The sequence below is a fragment of the Aethalodelphis obliquidens genome, unplaced genomic scaffold (assembly GCF_003676395.1).
Source record: "Aethalodelphis obliquidens isolate GAN/ISIS:26980383/991018 unplaced genomic scaffold, ASM367639v1 scaffold62, whole genome shotgun sequence".
NCBI lineage: Eukaryota > Metazoa > Chordata > Mammalia > Artiodactyla > Delphinidae > Aethalodelphis > Aethalodelphis obliquidens.
Genome location: NW_020838006.1, coordinates 4,377,321 through 4,390,362, shown reverse-complemented (window position 1 = coordinate 4,390,362; position 13,042 = coordinate 4,377,321). Strand labels below are relative to the sequence as shown.

The following is a 13,042-nucleotide window of genomic DNA, read 5'->3' as shown; positions in this document are numbered from 1 at the left end:
GTTTTCTATGTCTACCTCTTTATTTCTGCCCTGCAACTAGGTTCATCAGTACCACTTTCTTTTTTTTTTTTTTAGATTCCATATATATGTGTTAGCATACGGTATTTGTTTTTCTCCTTCTGACTTACTTCACTGTGTATGACAGACTCTAAGTCCATCCACCTCACTACATATAACTCAATTTCGTGAGAACATTTACTCTTAAAGAGAAGCGCAGGGTCAGCATTTGAACAATGTGACCACTGGCGGCTCAGAAATCACCCCAGGTATTCTCTCGTTGATGGAATTTGGTCTTCACATCACAGAAGGGAGGAGAGGAGCACATTTCAAGTAGAAGGATGTGAAAATAGACATTTAAAAAATATTTTTTGTGAATTTGTCAGGCTGGCTTCTTTAACTGATCTTAGTGGCCTAATAAGCAGAAGCTTCTTTCTCATCCATGTAGAAATGAGGTGACTCTCTTCCAGGTGGTAATTCGGGGATCCAGGCTGCTTCCCTCTTGTGTCTTTGCCACACCTGTTGTAGATCCCGAGTTGCCCTGCAGGGTGTCTCCATTCCAATCTGTATGTGTGTGTGTGTGTGTGTGTGTGTGTGTGCGGGCACATGTGTGCGCACATGTGCATGCGTCTGTCTGTCTGTATGTTATAGGCCTGGCTTGCATTTCTTCTGCTCACATTCTGTTGGCTACAGCTCAAATGGCCACACATCCTTACGAGGAAAGCTGGGTAATGTATTCTGCTTGTGTCTCCTGGAAATGGAGGGTAGGGATTGGGTGATGAGCTATTAGTTTAGGCCAGTGCTTCTCAAATTTGAGCTGCATCAGAATCACCTGGAAGCTTCCTGGCCGCCCCACACCCCCACCCGTTTCTGATTCAGCAGGTCTTGGGTGGGGCCAAGAATTTACGTTTCAGATAAGCTCCCAGGTGATGTTGATACTGCTGGGCGAGGAACCGCACTTTGAATAGTCCTGGTCCAGGAGCACACTTTTGTGTCTTGATTTATCCAGAAGTATATCCTTATTATTGTGACTCGAGAGATAGGGAAGGAGAGGGGTAAAAAAGGTAAATAGCCTTGGCCAGGACATTTGGAATGTTACAAATAATTAATGTTTCTTAGAGGAATTGGAGTTTTGGAGGGTTGAGACCTGGGTCGTCAGGTGCGCCTGCTCTGTGGGATGGGGATGAGGTGGGACCTCTGTGACCAGGCAAAGGTGCTTTCAGCCCGGCTAGCTCTGTTGGAGCAGGAAGCTTTGGAGAATAAAGTACCTAAGTGGATACAGGAGAGGTGACACGGAGCAAGCGACAAGCGGGGGGACTTGCGTGAGACTCGAAGGAGAGTTTGTGAGTGCTGGACTGAACCAGGTGTGGATTTGGACACAGACAAGTGGGACTTAGATTTTGAGTTTCTTTGAGTCTTAGTGCCTGTAAAATGGGGAATAATGATGGCTGTCTGTTGGTTACTATGAGAATCAATTAAGTCAGAATTTTGTAAACTTTCTTGGTTCGTGGTGCTTAGAGGTTAAAAAATATCCTACAGTTTCATTTATTATGAAAGCAGTCAGCTTTTTTTTTTTTTGCGGTACGCGGGCCTCTCACTGTTGTGGCCTCTCCCGTTGCGGAGCACAGGCTCTGGACGCACAGGCTCAGCGGCCATGGCTCACGGGCCCAGCCGCTCCGCGGCATGTGGGATCCTCCCGGACCGGGGCACGAACCCGTGTCCCCTGCATCGGCAGGCGGACTCTCAACCACTGCGCCACCAGGGAAGCCCCAGATTTTTAAAAATTATTATTAAAGCAGCCAGCTCCAAACAACTTCATGTACATTGATGTCCTAACAACTCAGTGGCCTTTTGAAAAAATAATCAACATAAATTTATGTTTCTACGTTATGAATATGTGTCTCCATTAAATAACTGCAAGTGCTTGTTGATGGACTGTGTGTGTCTGCGGATTCTGCACAGCTTCTCTCTCAAACCTTGGGATTTTGTTGGCATCGTTGCCCTCTTCCTATTCCCTGTCGATGTTTCCTTGTTAACCCAGCAACTGCTGAAAACCCAGCTTTGCAAAGATGCTATGTCTTTGAAAGGAATGCAGTGCAACTAGTATCGAAACTGTGAAAACTGCCTGAGTTGTTCGTATGCTTTATATCTGACCGATGTTGAGCATCACTCTATATCCCTCAAAAGTGTGACATATTTTCCAGTGCCTCTGCAAGTTCACAGTGGTGACCCAGCTGCTTTGGTGCACGGATTGAAAAGAGTGGAATTTGGTAGTTTTTTCCCTTTCATTTATTCACTGAATAAATATTAACTGAGTATCAGCGAGGTGTCGGGCACTGTCCGCCTCCGAACAGCGTAGAGTCTGGGGGGAACCAGACATTGAATCGCATAATCCTGCAAATGTAGACACCCGATGAGGCCAGGGCCATGAGGGGTGAGTTCAGAGTGAGAGCTTGTGGGAGGAAGATTTAACCTGGTCAGGAGACGCTTTCTCAAGTTGGTGGCACCTGAGTTGTTCCTGAAGTTACCGTGCAGTTAATAGGGCAGGGAACCACGTTTTAGCCACAGGGGTGGCAAGTATATCTCAAGCTGACGAAGAACTTGCTTCCTCCCACCCCCCAATTGCGCCGTGGTTGGTTTGAGACTGGTATTGTGGCTTGTGTGCGCCATGTGTGTCAGACAATGTCTGGACTCTTTCTTTAATGAGACAAACCTACTGATGTGCAGCTGGATGCTGATGCGAAGCCCAATTGTGGGAAGAGTTTCGATGTTGTGGATTGGTAACGATCTGTATCACTTCGAGTAACTGCTCCAGGTGGGGGAAACGGCATGAGCAAAGTGGTGGAAGGCAGCTGGGTGAGCCAGCGTGGGTGGAGCAGAAAGTGAGAGGCTGGGAGAGTCAGCAGGGGCTGTGGTGAGCCTCTGGGTCGCAGCGGGCATGTGGGTCTCACATGAAGACAACTCGTCCTGGTGGAGAAGGGGACGTTGTCTTGATTGCTTCCTGGTGATAGATGGTGACTATCAACAGGCCAGGTACTCGGCTACCAAGATTTGTTTGAGTGATTCAGGCAATTAGCAGTTTCCCTGTTTTCACCCTGAATGTAGACTCCAGTGGCATTACAGCCTCCCAGAGCGGAGGGAATCTTGTCCCTTTGTGTGAAAAGTGATCCACGGAAGGGCCCGCTGGAGGATGCCCAGGGGGCTGTGTGAGCACCTCCAGTTGGCTGGATTGACCAGCTCTGGAGCTCAGGCCCCATACAGTGCCCAGGCTGTTGGCTGGAGTCTGGCCCAGTTTGCTGCTTCTGGGCTGTGAATTTCAGCTGTTCCTGTGAGGTCACGTGGAGCCTGTTACCAGAGTCTGTGTCCCAATGCTTCTCTCTTCTTTACCATTCTGAGGCTTACGTATGAATGGGCATTGCACCGAATCGAGAATGGGCCTGGCCCTTGCCCTTGCCCCAGGGGCCATGACAGGTTCTGCTTTGACTTAAGAATTGGGTGCTCTCTCCCTACACAGGGATGACTTGTGTGGGTGCCTGGCAGGGACGTTTAGCTTCCAGCATCCTGGATTGGGAGCCTTGATGTCAATTTAAGGCTTATGTTCTTTTTCTTCTTTGCTTGGAGAGAAAACTGATGCACTGTGGTTTCTCCACACAGGTACTTTGTGCTGGATTTTGAGGCTGGTATCCTGCAGTATTTTGTGAATGAGCAAAGCAAACACCAGAAGCCCCGAGGGGCCCTGTCTCTGTCTGGCGCCATCGTGTCCCTGAGTGACGAAGCGCCTCATATGCTGGTCGTGTACTCTGCCAATGGGGAGATGTACAAACTGAGAGGTACGTTCTTCTCCCGGGAACTTTTCAGACGGGCCTCCTGGGTTCACAGTTACTATGGTGATGGCTATCTTGTTTTTTGATTTTTTTTTAAAAATCACCTTTAACAATTTGCCGGGTTTGCGGACTCTGGTGACAGATGCTGCTTCTCCTACCCCTGGGGTGGGGAGAGGAGCTGACATTAGGAAGTGTTTGTCCTAATTAACTGAGCAATTAAGGACAAACAAAAGGTGAGTGATCGCAAACCTGGCTGAGCCTCAGGACTTGGGCAGATTTTTCATATTAGCTCAGTATATATTTTCCTGGACCGTATACTGTCAGTCTTTCCTCCAGTGCCCGTGGGGCTGTGATCTGAGCACAGGTCAAGCCTTTTAAGGGTCATGGTGTCCTCCGCTCAAAGTTCCTCTAGAACCAGCTCTTAGTAGAGGCCCCTTCACCTGTACTTTATTTAACCCATTGTGGCCCTAGAGCCTGGTGAAAAGCCAACTGGTGTTATGTCCTGTTGTCCACTTTCTCCCCTTCTCTTTGCTTCTTGAAAGCTGAGGTCTGCTAAGCATTCTCCTCAGGTCTCGGGGAAGCCCAGCATTTGGCCAGAACTGTAGGTCTTGTCGCCCCCGAGGCATATCCACCTCGCAGGTTTTCTGATGGGCCAGAGTTGTCTGCAGCGGTGTGATTTGATCGCTAGATCATTCTTCCAGCATTCTATCATGGGCACATTGCTGGAAAAATTGTCAGTCTTCTTCTAACAACATAACAAAACCAAACCCCAAATGCACATGTTTGCACGCTTGTGCATGTACACACACACAGAGTCAGTTTGCTGACCTTCCTCCAAGCTTTGCTACCCAGAGGCAGGCTAAGCTGAGGTTCCTTTATTTTTATTTTTTGGCCACGCTGTGCAGCTTGTGGAATCTTAGTTCCCCAACCAGGGATTGAACCTGGGCCTCTGGCTTTGGAAGTGCAGAGTCCTAACCACTGGACCACCAGGGAATTTCCTGAGGTTCTTTTATTATCAATATACAAGTCATATCTCAGGATCTATAAAACAATCCACAAACCTATGATATAAAATTGTCTATAGTTGAAGAAAGTTTTTTGTTTTTTGGGAACTGTGAGAAGATTCATGTTCTCTTTGGAGATTCATACAGTGTGTGTCCCAGATTTATATGGTCCTTGGTTTCTCTTTGCTCTTTATTGCTTAATAAAGTGTCAGAGCAGAAACAATAGCAGGTGAAAAACTTAATGCCCCACCGCCGCCTGTGGTTTCGTTTTCTTTTCTATTGAATTTTATTTTTTTATACAGCAGGTTCTTATTTGTTATCCATTTTATACATATTAGTGTATACATGTCAATCCCAATCTCCCAATTCATCACACCACCCCCCCCACCCCCACTCGCTTTCCCCCGTTGGTGTCCATACGTTTGTTCTCTACATCTGTGTCTCTCTTTCTGCCCTGCAAACCGGTTCATCTGTACCATTTTTCTAGGTTGCACATATATGCGTTAATATACGATATTTGTTTTTCTCTTTCTGACTTACTTCACTCTATATGACAGTCTCTACAAATGACCCAGTTTAATTCCTTTTTGTGGCTTAGTATTCCATTGTATATATCTACCACATCTTCTTTATCCATTCGTCTGCCTGTGGGCATTCAGGTTGCTTCCATGACCTGGATATTGTAAATAGTGCTGCAGTGAACATTGGGGTGCATGTGTCTTTTTGAATTATGGTTTTCTCAGGGTATATACCCAGTAGTGGGATTGCTGGGTCATATGGTAATTCTGTTTTTAGTTTTGTAAGGAACCTCCATACTGTGCTCCATAGTGGCTGTATCAATTTACATTCCCACCAACAGTGCAAGAGGGTTCCCTTTTCTCCACACCCTCTCCAGCATTTGTTGTTGGTAGATGCCCATTGTAACTGGTGTGAGGTGATACCTCATTGTAGTTTTGATTTGCGTTTCTCTAATAATTAGTGATGTTGAGCAGCTTTTCATGTGCTTCTTGGCCATCCTGTATGTCTTCTTTGGAGAAATGTCTATTTAGGTCTTCTGCCCATTTTTTGATTGAGTTTTTTTTTTTAATATTGAGCTGCATGAGCTGTTTATATATTTTGGAGATTAATCCGTTGTCCGTTGATTCATTTGCAAATACTTTCTCCCATTCTGAGGGTTGTCTTTTCGTCTTTTTTGTAGTTTGCTTTGCTGTGCAAAAGCTTTTAAGTTTCATTAGGTCCCATTTGTTTATTTTTGTTTTTATTTCCATTTCTCTAGGAGGTGGATCAAAAAAGATCTTGCTGTGATTTATGTCGAAGAGTGTTCTTCCTATGTTTTCCTCTAAGAGTTTTATAGTGTCCAGTCTTATATTTAGGTCTGTAATCCATTTTGAGTTTATTTTTGTGTATGGTGTTAGGGAGTGTTCTAATTTCATTCTTTTACATGTAGCTGTCCAGTTTTCCCAGCACCGCTTACTGAAGAGACTGTCTTTTCTCCATTGTATATCCTTGCCTCCTTTATCATAGATTAGTTGACCATAGGTGCATGGGTTTATCTCTGGGCTTTCTATCCTGTTCCATTGATCTATATTTCCGTTTTTGTGCCACTACCATGCTGTCTTGATTACTGTAGCTTTGTAGGATAGTCTGAAGTCAGGGAGTCTGATTCCTCCAGCTCTGTTTTTTTCCCTCAAGACTGCTTTGGCTGTTTGGGGTCTTTTGTGTCTGCATACAAATTTTAAGATTTTTTTGTTCTAGTTCTGTAAAAAATGCCATTGCTAATTTGATAGGGATTGCATTGAATCTGTTGACTGCTTTGGGTAGTGTAGTCATTTTCACAGTATTGATGCTTCCAATCCAAGAACATGGTATATCTCTCCATCTGTTGGTATCATCTTTAATTTCTTTTGTCAGTGTCTTATAGTTTTGTGCATACAGGTCTTTTACCTCCTTAGGTAGGTTTATTCCTAGGTATTTAATTCTTTTTGTTGCAGTGGTGAATGGGATTGTTTCCTTAATTTCTCTTTCTGATCTTTTGTTGTTAGAGTATAAGCAAGCGATTTCTGCGCTTTAATTTTTGTATCCTGCAACCTTACCAAATTCGTTGATTAGCTTTAGTAGTTTTCTGGTGGCATCTTTAGGATTCTCTATGTATAGTATCATGTCATCTAAAAACAGTGACTTTTTCTTCTTCTTTTCCAATTTGTATTCCTTTTATTTCTTTTTCTTCTCTGGTTGCCACGGCTAAGACTTCCAAACTATGTTGAATAATAGTGGTGAGTGTGGACATCCTTGTCTTCTTCCTGATCTTAGGAAATGCTTTCAGTTTTTCACCATTGGGAATGATGTTTGCTGTGGGATTTGTCATATATGGCCTTCATTATGTTGAGGTAGGTTCCCTCTATGCCCACATTTGGAAAGTTTTTATCATAAGTTGGTGTTGAATTTTGTCAAAAGCTTTTTCTGCATCTACTGAGATGATCATATGGGTTTTATTCTTCAGTTTGTTAATATGGTGTATCACATTGATTGATTTGCATATATTGAAGAATCCTTGAATCCCTGGGATAAATCCCACTTGATTGTGGTGTATGATCCTTTTAATGTGTTGTTGAATTCTGTTTGCTAGTATTTTGTTGAGGATTTTTGCATCTATGTTTATCAGTGATATTGGTCTGTAATTTTCTTTTTTTGTAGTATCTTTGTCTGGTTTTGGTATCAGGGTGATGGTGGCCTCATAGAATGAGTTTGGGAGTGTTCCTTTCTCTGCAATTTTTTGGAAGAGTTTGAGAAGGATGGGTCTTCTCTAAATGTTTGATAGAATTCACCTGTGAAGCCATCTGGTCCTGGACTTTTGTTTGTTGGAAGATTTTTAATCACTTTCAATTTCATTACTTGTGATTGGTCTGTTCATAATTTCTATTTCTTCCTGGTTCAGTCTTGGAAGGTTGTGCATTTCTAAGAATTTGTCCATTTCTTCCAGGTTGTCCATTTTATTGGCATATAGTTGCTTGTAGTAGTCTCTTAGGATGCTTTGTATTTTTGCGGTGTCTGTTGTAACTTCTCCTTTTTCATTTCTAATTTTATTGATTTGAGTCCTCTCCCTATTTTTCTTGATGAGTCTGGCTAATGGTTTATCAGTTTTGTTTATCTTCTCAAAGAACCAGCTTTTAGTTTTATTGATCTTTGCTATTGTTTTCTTTGTTTCTATTTCATTTATTTCTGCTCTGATCTTTATGATTTCTTTTCTTCTACTAACTTTGGGTTTTGTTTGTTCTTCTTTCTCTAGTTCCTTTAGGTGTAAGGTTAGTTTGTTCATTTGAGATTTTTCTTGTTTCTTGAGGTAGGCTTGTATTGCTATAAACCCACCTGTGGTTTCTAAAATGACATGAACCCGTACAAAAGAACAGCCCAACCAATTAACCATTTGAGCCATCTCATTTTGCCTTTTAGTTTTTATTCTCTGGGTTATTAAACCCCAAGTTTGTTTTTTTTAAGGGTTGTTTTAATAGCAAACATAAAAGTTTTATTATCTGCATGAACTAATCACAAGGGCTAAATTTAGCTTAAACTTACCCACTACAGCAGAGGGAGGACACATTTCTGCCTCTTTCTGGCTGGTCCTTGGTCCATCCCAAAGAATCTGGGCATTGGTTTTCTCATTTCACGTCTCGCTACGTGTAGAGATGAATCTTGATGTTAATAGATGAGCAGCTTTGGGAATGTTTTTGGAGCCTTTGGGTACTGCCACAAAGCAGCAATTCTTCATGTTCCTAAGGAAAATGGCTCTAGTTTCTGCAGAATCCTTTTATTCTTTGGAAGTAGGGTTCACCTAGTCTTACGCTGGTCTGCACTTCCAGATTTCTTCACCAGAAGTTCAAGCTGAAGTTGGGTTTTATTGACAGATGACAGGCTCATTTTTGTAAATGATACAAATTTCTAGGGGAATCATTTTGTTTTCTGCATATTTAACATTTATGCAGTATATATTCTGTTAAAATATTTATGCAGTGAGTTATGCAATTAAATTAACTTGGATTTTATTAGAACCTATTATGTATCCATGATCTTTTAAGAAAATAATTTTATATATTTGAGAGATGGGGGTGTAGATGGAAGATTGTGACTGTGCAAGTGACTGGTACTGTAATGTCTCTTTGGGGGACATTTGAGGGTCTGTAAGTCAACATTTTGTACCTTGTTCTGTTCAGTCATAATAAGAACCCTTGAGAACATATATTAAAATGGTAATTCAACTGAACGCTAATTTTGTAAAGGCTGATAACTCCACATTCCAACTCCGATAGTTAACAAAGGGGCCTTAAACACTGCACTTTGATCCTCCTTTTAGCCACATGTGGTAGAGGCATTAAAAATAATCATGTTTTCTCCTCCCTGCTGCTTTTTAAAGAAGTAGAAATGACTTTTTCAGAAGAGTTTAAAAAATTGGCCAAATTGTTCTCATAACAGACATTTCAGAATAAGTTAGGTTTTTAACGTGGTTTAAGAGGGAATTTTTTGGTCACTTCTTCAGGGAAACCTTCATTAAGCACCTGTCATAGGACTATATTAGGTGCCCCCACTGTGTACTACACAGTAAAGCAAAGTGTTTTAACAAAGCATATTTGCAGCCACTTAGATAATGCCCCACTGAAAAAGAAATTCCACCTCTAACTCCCTTCTAATGACAAGAAACTTACTTTATTCAGTTTTGTTCTGTTTGAAGTTTCTGAGTTGGTATTTATAATTTGAAAAGAGAGATTTAAAAAAAATGTGTTGGGGCAATAAAAATGCTACAATGTGGATGAACCTGAAAAACATTAAGTAAAAGAAGGCAGCCACATACTGCATGGGAGCATTCATATGGAATGTCTAGAATAGGCAAATCTATGAGGCAGGAAGCAGATTAGTGGTTGCCTAGGGATGGGAAAGGGGGTGGGGAGAGAGAAATGGGAAGTGACTGCTGATGGGTGGAGGATTCTTTGGGGGATACTGGAAATATTCTAAACCAAGATTATGGTCATGGTTGTACTATTCTGTAAATATACTAGAAATCACTTAATATTAAAAACAGGTGAATTTTATGTATGTAAATTCTATCTCAAAGCTGTTAAAAAATCTGTTAGAAATTTAAAAAAAGAGAAAGAATATAAGTGTATTGATTACTTTCGGAGAAATTGATCTGTATGTGTTTAAGTGATTCCATCCAGGAAGATGGAATTCTGAAAATCCCTTTAAGTTTCTCAAAACTTTTTAGATTTGTTAAAAAAAAAAAAAAAAAGGATTTTTGATTGAGATTTGGTGTCGCCAGATTTTTGGCATGAGTACCATCTGCATTTGCCTTTTGCTCCTTCATTCCCAGGCCCCCAACCCCTCAGGTGCGTGTAGAAATGGATTGGATGTGTTTTGGCTCAATTGCTCCAAACCTTTCTTTCTCTATTTTAGCTGCTGATGCAAAAGAGAAACAGTTCTGGGTGACTCAGCTTCGAGCTTGTGCCAAATACCACATGGAGATGAATTCTAAGGTAAGTCACTGCGGGGTGGGGTGGAGGGGGGGCGTTGCATCTGCTGGGATCAGCCTTCAGCCCAGTGATTGGCTTCTTGGGGGAAGCTGTTTTCCATAGTATCTTTAAAGTTCTCCACCATCGAGGAATTCATACTTGTCCTGTGACATTTACATTTAAAGCCAAGAGAAAGGTGGGAGGATTTGCTTGTAGGTAGAGTGAAGGGGAATGCAGACACTTTATTGGAACTGATTCTGGAAAGACACTCCTGTGTCTTTCTGTGTTGTCCATTTAGGCAGCTGGTAACTGGTCTGCGGAGAAGCTTGAGCAGATGGTGTCATTGTGGCGGCGGCAGAGGAGTCAGATTTACGAAGACTCCTTGTCACAGACCCTTAAATAAAACGAGACCCCAGCTCGACGAAGCGCTCTGTAAGGTGCTTCTGCATCTAAGTGTGTCAGAATGTTCTCAGGTAGTTTGGTATCCATGTATGAATTAGCTTCGCCTCAGGATTCAGTCTGAGATCTTGGTACAGATGCGCAGGGGATAGGAGATAGGAGGTAGGCATTTTCATGGATTATTTGGAGGATCTCCTATCCTTAAATACAGGAAATAAATAAGTCAGACAGAGAAAGCCAAATACTATTTGTTATCGCTTATATGTAGAATCTAAAAAAATAATACAAATGAATGCATATACAGAATGGAAACAAACTCACAGACATAGAAAACAAACTTGAGGTTGCTAAAGCGGATGGCAGGGGAGGGATAAATTAGGCGTATGGGGTTAACAGATACAAACTACTATACGTAAAATAGATAAGCAACAAGGATTTGCTGTGTAGCACAGGGAATTACCATCAATGTCTTGTATTTTAATAATCTATAATGGATTATAATCTGAAAAAACCCCACAACTGAATCACTTTGCTGTACACCTGAAACGAACACAATATTGTAAACCAACAGTACTTCAATTAAAAAATTGTAGGGCTTCCCTGGTGGCGCAGTGGTTGAGAGTCTGCCTGCCGATGCAGGGGACACGGGTTCGTGCCCCGGTCCGGGAAGATCCCACATGCCGCGGAGCAGCTGCGCCCGTGAGCCATGGCTGCTGAGCCTGCGCGTCCGGAGCCTGTGCTCTGCAACGGGAGAGGCCACAACAGTGAGAGGCCCACATACCGCAAAAAAACAAGCAAACAAACAAAAAATTGTATAGGAAATAATTGACCAATGAATTTATTTAGGGCAATAAATATTTGTTAAAATAACGAATTAACGTTCAAAGGGCTACCCCTTTTATGTCATTAGTTCAAATTTAGTTACGATATCCGTTTGCATTCTTTTTCTGTATTCCATGTATCTGATAGGAAGACCCACACTTCAGACTTCTTAGACTTCCATTTACTGTAACCTATCTGCCGTCTTGCTCAGGGAGGACGTGGAAATGTCTTGCTTGGTTATACCTCCCTGTTCTGCTTCCAAATACAACCTGAAATGATTTCTTCACAATGATTTTGTTTATGTTTTTCTTTCTGGAGACATCTTCTCTCCTTGACTCACTTACGACAGTTGCACTCACTGTAATGCCCCTCTTGACTTGCTCCAAATGTGGTCTTTAATCATAGGTAGGGCCCCGCTTCTTTTTTTTAAAATTTATTTTATTGAAGTCTAGTTGATTTACAGTGTTGTGGTAATTTGTCCTGTACAGCAAAGTGACTCAGTTATACATATGTATACATTCTTTTTCATATCCTTTTCCATGATGGTTTATCCCAGGATATTGGATATAGTTCCCTGTGCTCTACAGTAGGACCTTGTTGTTTATCCATTCTGTGTATATCAGTTTGCATCTGCTAATCCCAAACTCCCAATCCATCCCTCCTCCCCCACCCCCTCCCCCTTGGCAACCACAAGTCTATTCTCTGTGTCTCTGAGTCTGTTTCTGTTTTATAGATAAGTTCATTTATGTCGTATTTTAGATTCCACATATAAGTGATATCATATGGTATTTGTCTTTCTTTTTCTGATTTACTTCATTTAGTATGATCATCTCTAGGTCCATCCATGTTGCTGCACATGGTATTGGTTCATTCTTTTTTATGGCTGAGTAGTATTCCATTGTATATATGTACCACATCTTCTTTATCCATTCATCTGTTGATGGACACTTAGTTCTTTCCATGTCTTGGCTATGAAAAGTGCTGCTATGAACATAGGGGTGCACATGTCTTTTTGAATTATAGTTTTGTCTGGATATATGGGTAGGGCCCCACTTCTAAAGCTTTCTTCCCTCTGGCCTGGTTTATTTTCCAGGAATTATAGTAGGAGTTCTGGACATTACATCAGTATTTTATAAACACCTAGGCAGGGCAGTATAAAATTGTTTTCTTTTTATATGTATTGTTTTACTTTTTATAAAATAGAACAGAAAGGGATCAAATAAAAAGGACATATCTTCACCTATTGCCATAGGTGCTCCTCGGAGATGACTGCTCTTTGGTACATCAGCCTAGTAAATTTAGGCGTGCATTAGTGTGTATGTATCTGTAGCTCTACGTTTGGTTTTTACACAAATGGATCGTTTCACGCACACTGTTCTATCCTTTGGTTTTTTTACACTTATTGATGTATCTTGTAGATTTTTCCCTGTTGGACATCTAGATCTACTACACTCCTGTTAGGATGACCAGATGCTGTTCTAAGGGGTGGATGTCAGTG

The 13,042-nt window shown here is 41.7% G+C and overlaps 1 protein-coding gene and 1 non-coding gene across 5 annotated transcripts in view; one reads left to right on the top strand and one right to left on the bottom strand.

Moving 5' to 3' along the window:
• The window catches only part of OSBPL10 (oxysterol binding protein like 10), a 298,101-nt gene that overhangs the window by 94,692 nt on the left and 190,367 nt on the right, over positions 1–13,042 (top strand). For all 4 annotated transcript variants that reach the window (XM_027088152.1, XM_027088151.1, XM_027088150.1 and 1 more), the window contains 2 exons: positions 3,652–3,827; positions 10,268–10,347. In XM_027088152.1, the coding sequence (XP_026943953.1) occupies positions 3,652–3,827; positions 10,268–10,347 (256 nt within the window). The remainder of the gene's footprint in view (positions 1–3,651; positions 3,828–10,267; positions 10,348–13,042) is intronic.
• On the bottom strand, positions 4,742–4,814 carry TRNAW-CCA (transfer RNA tryptophan (anticodon CCA)). Its single transcript has one exon. It is a non-coding gene; the product is annotated as a tRNA-Trp (tRNA).